At 38.7% G+C, this 17,911-nt stretch overlaps 1 protein-coding gene across 45 annotated transcripts in view; it reads left to right on the top strand.

Moving 5' to 3' along the window:
* The window catches only part of shot (dystonin-like protein short stop), a 629,765-nt gene that overhangs the window by 578,847 nt on the left and 33,007 nt on the right, over window positions 1-17,911 (top strand). For 33 of the 45 annotated variants that reach the window (XR_011222655.1, XM_069303987.1, XM_069303980.1 and 30 more), the window contains 10 exons: window positions 198-352; window positions 3,668-5,471; window positions 5,690-6,049; window positions 6,920-7,119; window positions 9,167-9,232; window positions 9,589-9,642; window positions 11,451-11,519; window positions 11,739-11,870; window positions 12,752-12,932; window positions 13,844-13,961. Coding sequence is in view for 44 of the 45 variants with exons in the window: in XM_069303987.1 (XP_069160088.1) it covers window positions 198-352; window positions 3,668-5,471; window positions 5,690-6,049; window positions 6,920-7,119; window positions 9,167-9,232; window positions 9,589-9,642; window positions 11,451-11,519; window positions 11,739-11,870; window positions 12,752-12,932; window positions 13,844-13,961 (3,139 nt within the window). In the remaining variant the exon portion in view is untranslated. The remainder of the gene's footprint in view (window positions 1-197; window positions 353-3,667; window positions 5,472-5,689; window positions 6,050-6,919; window positions 7,120-9,166; window positions 9,233-9,588; window positions 9,643-11,450; window positions 11,520-11,738; window positions 11,871-12,751; window positions 12,933-13,843; window positions 13,962-17,911) is intronic. The other 12 variants (XM_069303986.1, XM_069303985.1, XM_069303982.1 and 9 more) reach the window with 7 other exon arrangements.

Below are 17,911 nucleotides of genomic sequence, written 5' to 3'. Positions count from 1 at the left end.
ATATTTTGCTATTGCTTCTAACTAACATTTTGGAAATGGACACACTGCTACATAGTCACTACCTGAAGCAAGGGACCCTTCCCAGAGGAAACTGGGTACTGATATTATAGATAGATACCCTGTAGTCTTTTAAGGTATTTCAGTGTAAATTAATGTGAAAGTTTTTTGTTGATGATGACAAGAGCTTAATTATACAGAATATGCTGGAGTTCTTGGAGAAGGCAGAGGATAAATTTAGTGGAATGGGTCCCATTGCTGGAGACATTGAAGCCATCAAAGGACAGATTACTCAACTGCACAAGTTTAAGGATGAGGTTGATCCGCATATGGTGAAAGTTGAAGCCTTGAACAGGTAATGTATTCTGTATAATTGTTTACTTTACTGCAATATATTTATTGACTTAATTCTGAAGGTAACATTTAATACACACAGAAATTGTAACATTTAATGCTTTACATGTATATAGATTAAGTAAATCATAAATTTAAAGGGTAATGTATTATTGAATATAATAAGTGAATAATTTAAGTAATATCTTTTAAATGTTTCTTTTACATTGTCTCGTGATGTATAACACCAGGAGTCTAAGAAGGCAAGTTAGGTTGGTTCATTATACTTGTGGCTTCACGTATAGCAAATTATGCTTTGTAGATAAATAATTGTGTTTTCTGGAAATTGTTGAAGTTTGTCTATTTTTGTCAAGTGTTATGCTCATGCCTGATAACTTTGAATGGGTTTACCACAATATGAATTAGACTTCTTAGTCCTTAACCCCCTCAGCTTGGCACATTGATATGCAGCCAGTATTGATTCAGGAACGTGGGTGTGTTATTAACCCTGAATACAAAGAAAAACCGATATTCTATCAAGGTTGTCAATGGAATGTAGTCAATATTGAAGCATGTATATTATGAAGCACATATACAGTAAACAGTACAGCATATTTGTTTTAAAATATACTGATTTTCATATGGCATTTACTTTTCAATATTGTCTCTGTTCAGTAATCAGAATCATATGGGACCCACCCCATTCGAGCTAGCTGAACTTTCGACGTGACTGAATTTCTTATCAAGAATGTACCAAAATTAACACTTGCCACTTTTTGTACCACAACGAACATAATTCATATTTCTACATGAAAATTCCTGCCACTTACTCCCAACATTCACTCAAAAATAAAGCACAAACTTAACCCAAATTCCTGGTTTAGCTAAAAATTAAAGCACTGGAACTTGAATTCATTTGGGTTACCTTAAGATTCGGGGTACTGGAATTCGGATTACCAAGCTCTTATAGTACTTGAAAGAAATTTAATCACTATGGCATGTACTTGATATTTTTATATTATTGTCTCCAAACTCGAAGTGATCGTCTTTAAACATTTTCTATAGAAACTAATGAGAAATATTAACAATCTTTAAAAAATCTAGATATGAGTGCACTATTAAAATTTTGTAATTGTGTATCTCATTTTGGTAATCAGATTACTATTAATACTTCTTGCAGAACTTAAAATATAGTACAGTGTATTAATTCTGTATTACATTCAATGCTGGCAATTTAGTAGGTAATTAGGATTTAATATCTTTTTAACAAGCTCACCGATTCAGTATTTCATCCAATGGGGGTGCCACTCGTTGGTACTCTTCATATATGGGATACCCAAGTGTTGTTCTTGCGAGATAAACATTCAATTTTCCCTGGATTAATTTAAATAATATTTTGAATACGAGAGCTCAAAATAGCCTCGTTATGTTGCCAGAAGTTTTGAGAATCTGCCAAAATATGAGGAAGCTTGTAGTTTTTACTATACAAAAAACGTACTGTACTTCAGCTAAACAAGCTAAGAATTGTTTGTGTGCGTCCTTTCCCTCATGCCATAATCAACTGTTGGGTATGTTCGTGGAGTAGATATTTCTTCTGCCTCAATCTTTCAAAGGTTTTTTGTTAAGAGTAAAGGAAAAATAGAAATGCAGAGTTTAATAATGGGAAAGAAGTAAATACTGGCAAAATTCCATCATATGTGTTATGTAACTTTAGGAAGAAAGTGAGGGAAGAGCATAGCTTTAACTGTAAACTATCAACCATGTTTAAACCAGGGAACACACTTCCCTATTCCTCCATTTGCCAAATGTTAAAAATATAATCCATGGTCAGATTTTACATTTGGGGGTACCCCTGTGGTGTAGTGGTTACGTTTTGGTCTTGTAAGCTAGAGGACCCAGACTTGAATCCTGGGACGTGTGGAATGATTGGGCACGCTTCCTTCACTCAGTTTGCCCCCCTGTCCTCCCAGTTGTAATTGGATGTAAATATGAGTATTGTACCTGGCCTGAGGTTTGTCCCAGGCTTGGTATTGATTAGATAATTGTTTAAATTTATATTATTTCTAATATTTTCTTGTTGAAAGATATACTAGCTAAATCTGTTACTAAATCTGCCAGCAAATATTGTTTTTCATGTTGATGTATGTACGCCATCAACTAATCAAATCAACTTCACGAAATTGTAAGAAAAATATGTACCGTGTATAAATAAATACTTTAGATTGAGCAAATAGTGATACTATCCGTTGCTAATGCTGCATACACATTTCTTCGTTTACCTGTATGTTGCCTCAAAAATATTCACTTAGTCAAATTCTTGGGGACCCTGTAACTTGACTATATTCTTGGGCGTTTCTGTAACTTGTGACTATTCTTGGGCGTTGCTGTAACATATGACCTCTTGGGGGACTGTAACTTGACTGTATTCTTGGGCGTTTCTGTAACATATGACTTCTTGGGGGACTGTAACTTGACTGTATTCTTGGGCACTCTGTAACTGGACACTATTCTTGGGAATTTCTGTAACTTGCATAGCCAGAGAAAATGTGTATGAAATTCAATTTCATTTTATTTTCTATTTTCTTTTAGGGGTTTCAAAAAGCCAGGAGGAAAGTGGCATGGGTAAATACCACCTGATTTATAATGATTCTTCATTACAGCTTTGTTGAAGCATGGAGTTATGCTTATCAAGTTTAGGGGGTTAAAATATAAATTTGAGAGTTAATGAAGGTTTTTTTAATTCATATAAATCTAGTTTTCCAATAATACATTTTTAAATAGCCAGTAAGTGTGGATAATATTGATATTAAGACGCCAAGTTTTGTTATGGCTTAAATTAGTGGAATTTTGTGCAGTACATATATAATTTTTTTATAATTTAGAGAGTACTGTATGCATGTTTTTTATTTTTATTTTTATTTTAGGTGTTATCTGATAACACAGTTGCTTACTGGCTAAAATGTGTTGCATGAAGCTTTTTAGCTGTGCTAGATGTAAACACACCATTATTTTTTGTTTACCTTTACATTGTAAAAAAAAAAATGCTAATTAAAATCATAAATCCCTTAAAAGAAATGTGAACATAGTTTAAAGATTTATACAGATTTTTATTTAACATTTTGATATTAAGAAGACTTTCATTTTTTTTAAGCAAGTAATTACCGGTAATATATATTTGATTAAGGAAAGTAGTTGGCAGCACCAGGTTTATCATGAGAGGCATAGGAATAAAACACACAGGCATGCTCTTGTTGAAGCTTATTATTTCATTACCAAAATAATTGTGGCTGTAAACTGACAATGTATATTGTGTTAATCCTTTCATTATAAATTGCAGACAAGCTCAAGAGTTGAAAGAAAGAACATCAGCTGATCAGGCAGTTGCCATTATGGAACCTTTAGGTGAAGTGAACAAACGTTGGGATGAGCTGCTGAAGGGGATTGTTGAAAGACAGCGCAGCTTGGAATATGCTCTTCTTAAGCTTGGACAGTTCCAGCATGCTCTCAAGGAATTAATGATTTGGATTGAACGCACAACAAGAACTGTAGACGATCTGAAGCCAGTATTTGGTGACCCGCAAGTTATTGAGGTTGAATTAGCAAAATTAAAGGTTACAATCAATGACATTCAGGCTCATCAGTCCAGTGTTGATACCCTTAATGATGCTGGTAGGCAACTGATTGAAGCTGATAAGGGGTCTGAAGATGCTTCTAATACACAAAAGAAACTATTAGAACTAAACAAACAGTGGAGTGAATTACAGGATAAAGCAACTGGTAAACAAAATGATTTGGAAAGTGCACTTAGAGAAGCTCAAATATTCAGTGCTGAAATTCAAGATCTCTTACTTTGGTTAGGAGATATTGATGCTGCCTTGTCAAGTTCCAAACCAGTTGGAGGTCTTCCAGAAACTGCAAAGGAACAGCTCCTTCGCTTTATGGAGATATATGAAGATTTGGAGGAGAACCGTTCTAAAGTAGAAGCAACTCTTCAGCAAGGGCAGGAATATCTGAAACGTTCTCGTGAAGGAGCTGCTACTAATCTCAACCATAGCCTTCGTACCTTAAAACAACGTTGGGAAAGTGTCATGAATCGTGCTAGTGATAAGAAGATCAAGTTGGAGATAGCTTTGAAAGAGGCTACAGAATTCCATGAAGCATTGCAAGCATTTGTCGATTGGCTTACTGAAGCAGAGAATTTGTTAAATTCCCAACATCCAGTGTCACGTGTTCTGGACATCATTCTTGAACAGATTGAAGAACATAATAACTTTAAGAAAGATGTCACTGCACATAGAGAAGTAATGCTTAGTTTAGATAAAAAAGGAACACATCTTAAATATTTCAGTCAGAAGCAAGATGTCATATTGATTAAGAATTTGCTAGTTTCTGTGCAGCACCGTTGGGAGAAAGTAGTATCTAAAGCGGCAGAAAGAACACGCTCTCTTGACCTTGGATTTAAGGAAGCTAAAGACTTCCACGATAATTGGAATGAATTGGTCACTTGGCTCGATGATGCTGAGAACTCCCTTGATGACTTGGCTGCTAATGTTGGAAATGATCCTGAAAAAATTAAAGCCCAAATTGCCAAGCACAAGGAATTCCAAAAAGCTCTTGGGGCCAAGCAACCAGCCTATGATAGTACAATGAAGCAGGGTCGAGGTCTGCAGAACAAGGCACCAAAGTCTGATGAAGAGACATTAAAGCAAATGATGACCGACCTCAAGAACAAGTGGAACAGTGTTTGCCAGAAGAGTGTAGACCGCCAAAGGAAGCTAGAAGAAGCTCTTCTCTTCACTGGTCAGTTTAAAGATGCTACTCAAGCTCTTTTGGATTGGCTTAAGAAGGTAGAATTAGGGCTTGTTGATGATGGGCCAGTTCATGGAGATCTGGATACAGTTATGGCACTAGTTGAGCAACACAAGGCATTCTGTGCAGAACTCAAGAACCGCTCTGTACAAGTTGGGAGTGTACGGCGTACAGCAGATGAACTGTTAATCAAGGCTAGTGCTGAAGATGCTGTTACTATTCGTTCACAAATTGTCGAGTTAGTAAGCTCTTGGGAAAGGGTTGAGACGGCTACAGAAATTCGTACTAGACGGTTAGAGGAAGCGTTACAAGCTGCTGAACAGTTACATAAGGTTCGTTTGCTTAGTACAGTAATTATAAGTGTTCTGATATTAAACCTGCAAAAGATCTAATATAAATAAGGATTTGACATTTATACTGAAGTCCTCAGCTTGAGACATTGCTGGAAAGAGATGCTGTTATAAACACTTAAAACATTGACATCTGTATTGTTTTTAGACACTTAACACACTTTTTATACACTTCACTGATCAATGGTTTCCCTTTTCAGGTTGTGCACATGCTGCTTGATTGGTTGTCTGATGCAGAGATGAAACTCAGGTATGCTGGACCATTGCCAGATGGTGAAGAGGAGACAAGACAACAAATTGCTGAGCATGAAGCATTCTTGGCCGAATTGAATCGTAAAGAAAGAGAAAAAGACGATACAATTGCCTTGGCTGAAGATATCCTTGCCAAAGCTCATCCAGATGGTGTTGCAACTATTAAGCACTGGATCACCATTATTCAGTCGAGGTGGGAGGAAGTTATGGCATGGGCCAAGCAGAGAGAAACCAGATTGGCAGACCACCTTAGAAGTCTACGGGATCTTGCTGGACTTCTTGATGAGCTCATGCGCTGGCTTATACAGGTAATGTATAACACTTCTAATACTGTGTAGGTGATTTTTCACATACCTTGTAAATTTAACCTAAATCCCACTTCCAAGAGTGTCATGCCAATAGTTACACTGAATGCTTTACTGATATTATAAATACTGGTACTAATTACCTCTGTTAATTACATTTTTCTTTTATCAGTGCACAGAGTGTATTATCACTGTCAGCTAAAAAAAAATTATGGAGTTCTATATACAGTATGAAGATAGTTTTTCATGCTGTTTATTATAAATGTTAAAGAAATTAAAATTTTACATGATTAATTTGTTAGGTACACCTTTAATCACTGTACTGTGCACCTGTTTTTGACAAAAACTTAGTGCAATTGTTAAGGACACATTTTTGTTGTTTTTATAAATGTTCAGGTAAAGCTAATGCCAATGTTTCCAAACTCGACTAATTTCATTTCAAAACGCAAAGTGATGAAAACATTAAGAAAATTAAAATATAGCCAAATTAAAAAAAAAGACAACTCTCAAAACGACACTGTATGTTGGCCGGCGCAGTTGAGGGGTTAATTAAATATATTAACGAGGGATATGTTTTGTGAGTATCTGCTTTGTTTAGTAGTTTCCATTCTGTATATTAAGGATACCTCCTCTTTATATCACCCTGAACATTCAAAACCTAGGTATGATACTAAAAGGAAGGTTTCTATTTTAAATTGCACTTTGTGGTATATATAATTATTATTAATTAAGGCTAATAATCTGGGAATAACTGATGAAACTCTGATCTAAATTTTTAAAAGCTATACAATACTTTCTAAATTATTTTAATATTTTTTTTTTACACTTAAACTGCAATTATCATTTTAAACAAAATTTTATTATACCCTTTAGGCTGAGAACAATCTGACAATCTTGGAAGCAGAACCGCTGCCTGATGACATTCCTGCCATTGAGGCTCTCATTACTGACCATAAGGAGTTTATGGATGAAATGCAGAAGAAAGAGCCCGATGTGCTTAGCATATGTAAGCCTACCAAACCTCGACCATCACTTTCACAGCAAGGCAAAAAGCGATCAAGAGCATCTCTTGGGTAAGTTGCTACGTTACTCTTAGTTGCAAGTCACTGTAAACCCTGGAGTGCATAGCAATGCTTAAGTTTATTCTTGTACCAAATGGACTTTTTTTGTTTGAAAGGCTTGTACAGTATATGCTAGTTAGTTAGACTCCTCCAGGTGGATCTTATGGTGAAAGTTTAATTTTAGTTTTTTATAATCTAAGATTTGCTTAAGCATGAATCTTCTTTTTTTTATTAGTATTTTGTAATCTAGTGTATTTTAATACATCAAGCATTGATATCAAAATATTTTTCTTGAGTGGGCTTTCATATTGTTTTTCTGTGCTGGCTCATTAGTATTTCCTTGGGGAGTAAGGCTTTAATACCATAGTGTTCCAAAATGTGCTAAGCCCCTAAGACGTCTGTGGCCAACCAAAACCAGGATCAAAATTTGGTTTGCTGAAAGAGACGAGGTAAAAAGAGGGTGGGGTGCTTGGAGATCATAGATATGCTTGAAACTGGGAAAACCACCTAAAACGTCACGTGCAGAACAAACCAAACTGTTCATTTTTAAAAATGAAAATTAAGAAAAACAGGAAAAAATCTCCAATTTTTCCAACTGTCACCAGATGGCTGCTCATTTAATCTATGGTCCTGGTCTCCAGTCACCGTTACTTGCATGCCTGGTACTAACCAAAATGTGCCTATGTGTAGGGCACATTCATTGGGTTGAAAGCAATTTGGGGGCCACATAAGTTAGGGGTGACAGTGGACAGGAATCTGGGCGATCTGACCTGCCATCTGGTGGCAGTTAGGCGAGTCAGTTAGCAGTGTTTACTCACTGCTAACTGTTGTTGGTACCGAGTAATTATTTATGTATTTATCTTAAAAACAGTGGTTTTTGTTTTGACTGTGTGACTTTCTGGGTAGTTTCGTCACTTTTGCGTTGATCTGACTCCAAAGTTTCCCTCGCCTCTTTGAAGGAACCAGATTCTGAAGCTGGTGTTAGGAAGACAACCCAAGTCTTGTGGGGGAGATAGAACCTGGTACATTATGGGGACTCTGTAGTACCAAAGCTTTAAGTGCTGGGAAGCTGTTGAGATACTGCACAGAAAGTGTCATTTCATTATACTCGCTGCTTTATTATTTTTTCTTCTTAGTCTTTCTAATTGTTAGGTGCATGGATGTTTTTCTGAAATATATTCTTGTATACTCTTGTGCTTTTAAGTACTGAAATAGGTACATATTAGGAAATGTATATTTACCTTTAGATTTAATACTGTAAAATTGGTAAAATATCAGCCTTGACACAAATATTTTTAAACTAATTTCATGAACATAATCAATATGTTCAGTAATCAATTTCATAATCAACTATCACGATATTAATAATACAGTACTGTACTATATTTTACTTGTCCTTAGTACAGTATAATTTTTTGTCATGTGAGCTTTGTGTTCAGTGAGTTGTCATAATTCCTTGGTACATTATGGTAACTTTATGGGTGATTCTGTATTCCGTGGTAATTTAAAGATGACAATATAAACTTGCTTATTTCCAGGGTATTAGTCGTCCTGTAATTAATTTGAAGAGTTCATTATATTGATTGATTTTCTAGTTCGTAAAATCAAAATTAAAGCTTTTAACTTGATTTAAAAAGCAGATTCATTCTTAACTAAGGGATATTTCAATATGAATCTGTCTAAATAGTTGAATGAAGCTAGCTTCATAATCTTGCAATCCAAAAGTCTTTGTATATTTTTTGCTCTTCTGTTGGAAAAGCAACACTTGTGCAGCTTTGCTTCATAATTTTCTAATACAGAGAGCAATTTAAGACAATTTCTTGAGGTCCAGTTTTTCCACATTATTAAGGTAGTTTACTGAAAAGTTGGTAAATTCAGTCATGGACATAATATTCAATGATATTATTTTCAACAATACTCTGCAGTGCTTAAAATTCACAAGTGTATTACAAATGCATATAGTTTCAGATACTTACATTATGTATAGCACTATGCTCTTAGGTTCTTTCAATATTGCCTATGTTGCACATTGCATGTGTTCACAATAACTGTATTACAGTCGTGAGAGTGAGAGTCCAGGAAGAGAATCGTCACCAGAATTTGATTACCCATCACGGCGGTCCAGGTGAGAGCTAGAATTTAGGGTAGAGCGGCTTTTTTTCTGTGGTGATTCAGGTACTTCATATTAAAATGCCTAAATTTCATGTAAGCAATTGTTTTCAGTTAATTTTAACCGATGTATTATTTAATTTTTCAGATGTATTTTAGATGTGAATTACCTGAACATGTTACTTTGTAATATACAGTATACAGTTATTATCTTTTAATGTTAACTTACCAGATTCTTTGTTGGCTGACTTAGATGTGTTTTAGTGTATATATATATATATATATGTATTTGTGATTTGGTATTGCATTTATTGACCTGATATGGATGCATAAGACTTAATTAACATTTACATATTTGTTTCCTTTTTATAGTCGTATCAGTCCAGATCGAGAATCCTCGCCAGGACCTAAATCTCGAAAGTCCAGGTAAAAGAGACTTGCACATTCTTGTTAGTACCCCTAATATGAATGTGTTCCTACTAATTTTTATAATATTTTTGGCAAGCATTTTATACCTTACTAACACTTCACTAATATATGTGTGTATGTATATAATATACATATTATATATATATATTACTGTGTACTTTGTAAAATCCTGGTTAAGAAACTCGTTAGAAAAAAATTTCAAAAATTCCACACAGTCTAGTACAATAAATGTACCCCCTCTATTGGGCAAAGTGTTTTACCGAGCAAACATTCATGCTTTGAAGCTATAGCTATGCCTATGTATTGGACAAGACAAACGGCAACACCTCATTCTCAATCAAATATCCACCAAATGCTAAGAAGTATTATGTCGTGTACTGTGTAAATAGATTTCTTCACATGATGGTTGTGAGTACTAATCGTGGTTCTGAAGATGTAGTGAGGCAGGTGTTGCAGGTCAACTTTCATAAGTCGAGCCTGGCCTCGGGCCAGGCTTGGGGAGTAGAACTACTCCCAGAATCCCATCAAGCAGGTATCAAGCAGGTGTGGGAAGTGGGTGAGAGTTTAGGAATGGTAGTGTGCCTAACATGACTTTTGATATAAGCCTCTTTTTTAATTTTATATGCAGCTATGTACTGGCATTTGCTTTTCACACAAAAATGTTTGCACATTATTGCTGTCGTACAATAGAAAGAAAATAAGAGCTGCATTTAAAGTGTTCTGTAGACTTTTGGAGTGGAGTGGCAGCTAAGTGAGCAAGACAATGAGCCACTTGTAGTTGTGTGTTCTTGTGTGCATGCAAAATCACCATTCACTTCTTGAGCAAATACGATAAACTACTTTAAAGCCAGGATGTGTAAATCAACCAGGTACAATAGCTATATGGCTGGGTTCTAGAGCTAGATCTCTGTAAACTGTCATTTTGTTTAAATTTTCAAAATTCCTAATTCTAAATGGATCTAGATATTATTAAAAGATATCATGAGATCAAGCAATAAAGATCAATAAATATAGGTCTTGGAACATTCAAGAAACATGTAGGGAAATGGCAAGTTGAAGCACTTAATATAAACTATTCTTGCTTTCGCTTTATTAAATTGCTTGTCTTGTGAAAAATTACTTTGACTCGCACAGTTCCAAACTGTTTAAGCAGTTCTCGTATATATTCACATTTTACAAACTACAATTTTCTTTTTGTAAGTAAATGGTCTTTTTTATTTTGATGTTTTCTTAAGACATTTTAACTTTCATGATTTAAGTTGTTGCAATAAAAAAGTATACGAATATTTATTTATACTTAAATGGCTTAATAATTGTCAAACATTGTTCCACTCAACCTTTCAAATACGATTTGAGAACGACAAAATTTAAGCACATGGACAAGCTCACGATTCTGTTTCTAGAGGTGCAAGACATAATTTTTACTCAAGATTGAAAAATCCATCACATTTTGTAAATTTTATGTAGTGACTACCATATCACAAGTTTACAATAATTTGATAAAAAATCTATGATTGCATCTGTATGCAACATTTTAGAATTTTGCAACATCAAACCATTTATTATTGTCAAAATATGAATCTTAACTTTTCAAAATGCTGTTGTTGCAAGAAAATGGTCAACCTAAAATACTATGCAGTATGAAAGGAATCTGACATTTTGCATTAATCACTAACAAAGCAACAGTAAGTATTGTACATACATTGGCACTTTTTTGCATAGCATGAAGCGGAAATTTTAGGGTATACCCAATATGTGACCCTTTAATATTACTAAGATTGAATATGATGATTTGCTTTCTTTAGCCGATCATCACCGGCACGTGAGATCACCCCCACACGGGAGTATCCAAGACCATGGATGTATGGAGCAAGGTACAAAAATATTCATATAGATAAAGCTCTTGTTTGTCATGATATTTATATAGATGGTTATATGGTGTATACATGTGACATTTACATACACTTTTTGCCATAAACAATATTATATTTGCTTTCTTTAAATACGCTAGTTAAAACAGGTGCACAACAAAACATTATTCTTTGTTTTTGCTGAACAACCTAGTAAATTATAAATACAAACATTACCATTAGAACAACACCACCACGAGAGTCCTCACCGGGAGCTGATCGTGAAAGAGACTGGCCACTTGTGCACTTGCGCTTTGCCACATCAACACCAACGCCTTCTGCTGCTGCTACTGCAGCAGGCGGGAGAAAGAGCAGGTTAGCAGCGACACGACAGCTGCCAAACCTCTATGTATCTTTCGTGTTAACCATGCTATTTCACTGGCTAACGATGATTGAGCTAATGCCTCGCCCTGTTCTAAGCACCTTTCGTATCAGACTTCGCAAAACTATCAACTGCATATTCCAGGGTGTAGTATACTTCTATGCAGTGCTTGACACTTCACTACACAGAGTAATAGACAATTCCAACTAACAGTCTTCATGGATCTGATTTTAGTTTCTTCCTATATTCAGAATTATGCTATTTTTACACTTTATTGTGGCTTTTCGTAGTGTTAATAGTTAAATTAAGCATTGTTAATCAAATTATATAAGCCATACGCTTGTACTTGGTTTATATAGCAATACCGTACGGTAGTGGTCAAGTTTTGTTAATATATGGAATAGTTGGATAAACTTAGTTGTTTCCTATTAGAGAAATGGGGTCTCTTATTAGCAACATTAACCATTCTTATAAAGTACCTTCTCATAGTTGATACAAAATTTTAGAAATCATGCACCATTATTATGTGCAATATTCTGTTATTCTTAGTTAATACTTGTATTGTTTTTATTTTTTCTAAATTTCAGCTCTTGCCAGACTGGCGTTTCTGACTAACCGGCAGCTTTTTTATACAATTATTGTCTATATGTAATATGGGAATTTTTTTTGCATAATGTATTCTTGACTGCTGCCTGTGGAAAAAAATGGCATGGGCAGATTTTTAGTTTTATATAAAACAAATCTTACTTTTCATGAAGACGCTAACCATTGCATAGGGTTGTCTAGCACGGAGACATCCACTGCATTTGTACAGGTCCAAGGGATTGGATAATAAGTTCAAAAGGCTTCATTATACTTTGTCTTCAACCAACAGCAAAGCTAGTGTGCGAGAGGAACCTCAAATCAAGAATCCCCAGGCACGTGCATTGTGGGAAAAATGGCAACATGTTGGCTTCATGGCATGGGAACGTATGCGACGTCTCCATGACAAACTCAGCTACCTCCATGAACTTGAGAAGCTAAAGAACTTCTCGTGGGAAGAATGGCGAAAGAGGGTATGGCAAAACAGTAATGATACTTTTAGTTAACTCTTAAAGTGCAGTTCTTGTCATATGTTGATTCAGAATAATGCTATTATCATACGTTAATTTAAACTATTATTGTCTGGGTTTTATAATAAGGATGCTGGTATAGATATCATAGCTCCATTTGGAGGCATAGTGGAATTGATCTTGGCCCATGGAAAAAAATCCTGCTTTTTCATGATTGCTTACTTTGCAAATGTTATAACACACTGTGTGTTATAACACACTGTTATATTATAACAGTGTGTTAATATAAAAGTGTTATAATTACATAAGTATACCAATTATATTCATATGGTTTTCACAACTTTATAATTAAGTATACCAGGTCAATCAATAATTTAAAGTTTGCAAGTGGGAGAGGGCACGACAGATACCTATTGGCCCATGAAGGCAACTCCTATTTATATCCACCCAAATTTATATCTATGGACCAATTCACTCATTCGAGGATATACAGTATATTTTATACTGTATATCCAGTTCTGCTATATCCATATGAAGAGCTGCTTTATATGGGCCATTCTTATTGATACATAAATACATTCATTCATTCATGCATATATTCATTATAAGCCAAAAATACATTATCCTTATATTGTAGTAAATAATGTACTGTGTAAGTAATGTAGATATTTAAATTATTTCAACTTTAATTTGGATGAAAAATGTAAGGTAATCATTCTGTGAGGAATTTGAATATTTTTTGGGAATGGGTAGATATGCATGAATATCCATAGCTGCACTTTAAGAGTAAAAAAAAAAAAAAAAATTAATTTTGAAACTTAATTTGTTAAGATCATTCATTTTCTTATTTCAATGTGAATTACATGCTTGAAATACCTTCATTTATGTATTTTCCCTTCCTTTCCCCCATGAAGTTCATGAAGTTCATGAATCACAAGAAATCAAGAGTGACGGACCTTTTCCGTAAGATGGACTCTGATAATGATGGAGCCGTTCCTCGTGATGACTTCATTGATGGCATCCTTAAGACAAGTATGCTGCTCTAATGTCTCTTGTATGATCAATCACTCATATATATATATATATATATATATATATATATATATATATATATATATATATATATATATATATATATATATATATATATATATATATATATATATATATATATATATATATATATGTCGTACCTAATAGCCAGAACGCACTTCTCAGCCTACTATTCAAGGCCCGATTTGCCTAATAAGCCAAGTTTTCACGAATTAATGTTTTTTCGTCTACCTAACCTACCTAACCTAACCTAGCTTTTTTTGGCTACCTAACCTAGCCTTACCTATAAATATAGGTTAGGTTAGGTTAGGTAGGGTTGGTTAGGTTCGGTCATATATCTACGTTAATTTTAACTCCAATAAAAAAAAATTGACCTCATACATAGAGAAAAGGGTTGCTTTATCATTTCATAAGAAAAAAATTATAGTAAATATATTAATTCAGGAAAACTTGGCTTATTAGGCAAATCGGGCCTTGAATAGTAGGCTGAGAAGCGAGTTCTGGCTACTAGGTACGACATATATATATATATATATATATATATATATATATATATATATATATATATATATATATATATATATATATATATATATATATATATATATATATATATATATATATATATATATATACAGAGCACCACTTGGTTTCCGAACCCCTTGGGGACGAGACCCGTCGGTTAACATGTAAGTTCGTATACGAGAAATAGAGGGGAAAAAATAAACTAGAAATGTAAAAAGAAATTTTTCCGAAAAAATTTACGAAAAAACTCTAGGGGAAAAAATCGACAGGTTCATAGCGTAAATGCGACTGTGTTTTGTTTGTACTCACCAATAAGTGAAGTCCTGATCCGCTTTATAAAAGTCCTTAATTGTTCCTAACTGATTATTAAGACGTCTGGCAAACATCCTCTGGATGTTTCCTGCCAGCCTGCAGGCACATCCTGCCTAAAATATACGATGATGTACTGTACATTTAAGAAACAAATCTGGGTCACAGGTCTGTGGAGTGTGGTTAGGCTTACGGAGTCAGCCGGTCCCTCCCCCCACCACCGATACACCTCCCCCTCTCCCCCCACCCCAAACCCATACACACACACACACACTCAAAGGTCACGTGGTTCATGGTTCACTTCAACACCCATATATCGCTTCCTGCCTGCCTGCCTCCTTCCCAGCCTGCAAGCCTGCCTGCCTGCCTGCCTCCTTCCCAGCCTGCAAGCCTGCCTGCCTGCCTGCCTCCTTCCCAGCCTGCAAGCCTGCCTGCCTGCCTGCCTCCTTCCCAGCCTGCAAGCCTGCCTGCCTGCCTGCCTCCTTCCCAGCCTGCAAGCCTGCCTGCCTGCCTGCCTCCTTCCCAGCCTGCAAGCCTGCCTGCCTGCCTGCCTGCCTCCTTCCCAGCCTGCAAGCCTGCCTGCCTCCTTCCCAGCCTGCAAGCTTGCCTGCCTGCCTGCCTCCTTCCCAGCCTGCAAGCCTGCCTGCCTCCTTCCCAGCCTGCAAGCCTGCCTGCCTCCTTCCCAGCCTGCAAGCCTGCCTGCCTGCCTGCCTCCTTCCCAGCCTGCCTGCCTCCTTCCCAGCCTGCAAGCCTGCCTGCCTGCCTGCCTCCTTCCCAGCCTGCAAGCCTGCCTGCCTGCCTGCCTGCCTCCTTCCCAGCCTGCCTGCCTGCCTGCCTCCTTCCCAGCCTGCCTGCCTGCCTGCCTCCTTCCCAGCCTGCAAGCCTGCCTGCCTGCCTGCCTCCTTCCCAGCCTGCAAGCCTGCCTGTCTGCCTGCCTCCTTCCCAGCCTGCAAGCCTGCCTGCCTGCCTGCCTCCTTCCCAGCCTGCAAGCCTGCCTGCCTGCCTGCCTCCTTCCCAGCCTGCCTGCCTGCCTGCCTCCTTCCCAGCCTGCAAGCCTGCCTGCCTGCCTGCCTCCTTCCCAGCCTGCCTGCCTCCTTCCCAGCCTGCAAGCCTGCCTGCCTGCCTGCCTCCTTCCCAGCCTGCCTGCCTCCTTCCCAGCCTGCAAGCCTGCCTGCCTGCCTGCCTCCTTCCCAGCCTGCAAGCCTGCCTGCCTGCCTGCCTGCCTCCTTCCCAGCCTGCCTGCCTGCCTGCCTCCTTCCCAGCCTGCCTGCCTGCCTGCCTCCTTCCCAGCCTGCAAGCCTGCCTGCCTGCCTGCCTCCTTCCCAGCCTGCAAGCCTGCCTGTCTGCCTGCCTCCTTCCCAGCCTGCAAGCCTGCCTGCCTGCCTGCCTCCTTCCCAGCCTGCAAGCCTGCCTGCCTGCCTGCCTCCTTCCCAGCCTGCCTGCCTGCCTGCCTCCTTCCCAGCCTGCAAGCCTGCCTGCCTGCCTGCCTCCTTCCCAGCCTGCCTGCCTCCTTCCCAGCCTGCAAGCCTGCCTGCCTGCCTGCCTCCTTCCCAGCCTGCAAGCCTGCCTGCCTGCCTGCCTCCTTCCCAGCCTGCAAGCCTGCCTGCCTCCTTCCCAGCTTGCAAGCCTGCCTGCCTGCCTGCCTCCTTCCCAGCCTGCCTGCCTGCCTGCCTCCTTCCCAGCCTGCCTGCCTGCCTGCCTCCTTCCCAGCCTGCCAGCCTGCTTCCTTTCCAGCCAGCCTGCCTCCCTCCCTGCCATCATGCTAACGGGTAGTGTGTGTTAGGCTTATCTTCGGGAATGAGCCGGTCTCGCCCCCACCACCAACAAACCACCCGCCCCCCTACATCCCATCTCTCAAGGTCACGCGGTTCAACCGCGTGACTACCACTCACTCCCTGCTGCGCCTGCCTGCCTGCCTGTGCCTGCCTGCCTGTGCCTGCCAGCCTGCCTTTCCCTCCCTAATTCTCACTACTTCCATCCCTTCCTGCCTACCTCCTAGCATCTCTCCCTACCTCCCCCTCCCTCTTAGCATCTCTCCCTACCTCCTAACATCTCTCCCTACCTCCCCCTCCCTCCTAGCATCTCTCTCTCCCCCTCTCTCACTGATTCTCCCCCCCCCCCTCATTCATACTGCCTCCCACCTAAACTCCATCGTCCATCCACCCACCAGTCAGCCATCACTGATGCAATGCAGTGCATTTGGAGCCAACATGGTGCACAGATGTTTCTTGATTGTGCAGATATGTAAAACAAAAGCACAGAATGAACATTCCAGCCTTATGGCAATTCAAAATAATAGGAATAATAGGCCGTGAATCTGTGAAGTCACAGCGGGCAAACTGGACCATCTCCCACCCACCACAACAAGCCGGCGTGACGCTTGGCGGACCCCTTCCTACCCGAACTTTGTTCGGGTAGCATGACTCCCCAACCCCAATCGGGAAACTGGAAGTTTCGGATAACTAAAGTTCGGAAACCAAGTGGTGCTCTGTATATATATATATAGGGGGGTACCACCACTGGTGTAATTATAGGGACCCACAGCCTCAGAGAAGGGAACACAGAGCACTCAGGGAAAAACTTGACATTTAACTCTGAATACGAAAGAGTGTTCACTTCTCCTACCACCCCCTTTTTTTTTTTATTATGATGTACACTTTATTATGCAAGGTTATACAGTTACATATCTGATTTTATACAAAAAATGAACATTAAGAGGACACAAGAAAAAGTTCGCTTCCTAGAGGCTGTAGATTTCCTCGAACTCCTCCGACGCCGGGCAGGAACCGAGGATGCAGCGGGCATTTCCCCTCTGGATCGCGACACTGAGGCGCTGAAAGAGAAAACTTGCTGCTCTAGGGTCTCTTGTGGTGTCAATGAGCTTGGAACCAAGATCCTTAAGAAACCTTCTTGCACTCTCACCCCATGGGCCTAGGGTCTCAGACCCTATTGGAACGAAATTGTACCTTTGATCTAATTGCCTGTACTTGACTGACTTTTGTTTTTCTCTGTGTGTCGCTGCGGCTCCTGCCGTGCCGGCAGAGAGGGTGATGTATGTCGTTGCCAGGGTGGATACGCAAGTATAGTCCCATGCT

The sequence above is a fragment of the Procambarus clarkii genome, chromosome 51 (assembly GCF_040958095.1).
Source record: "Procambarus clarkii isolate CNS0578487 chromosome 51, FALCON_Pclarkii_2.0, whole genome shotgun sequence".
NCBI classification, from domain to species: Eukaryota; Metazoa; Arthropoda; class Malacostraca; order Decapoda; family Cambaridae; genus Procambarus; species Procambarus clarkii.
The sequence above is the reverse complement of the archived record's forward strand: the minus strand, read 5'-3'. Positions and strand labels throughout refer to the sequence as shown.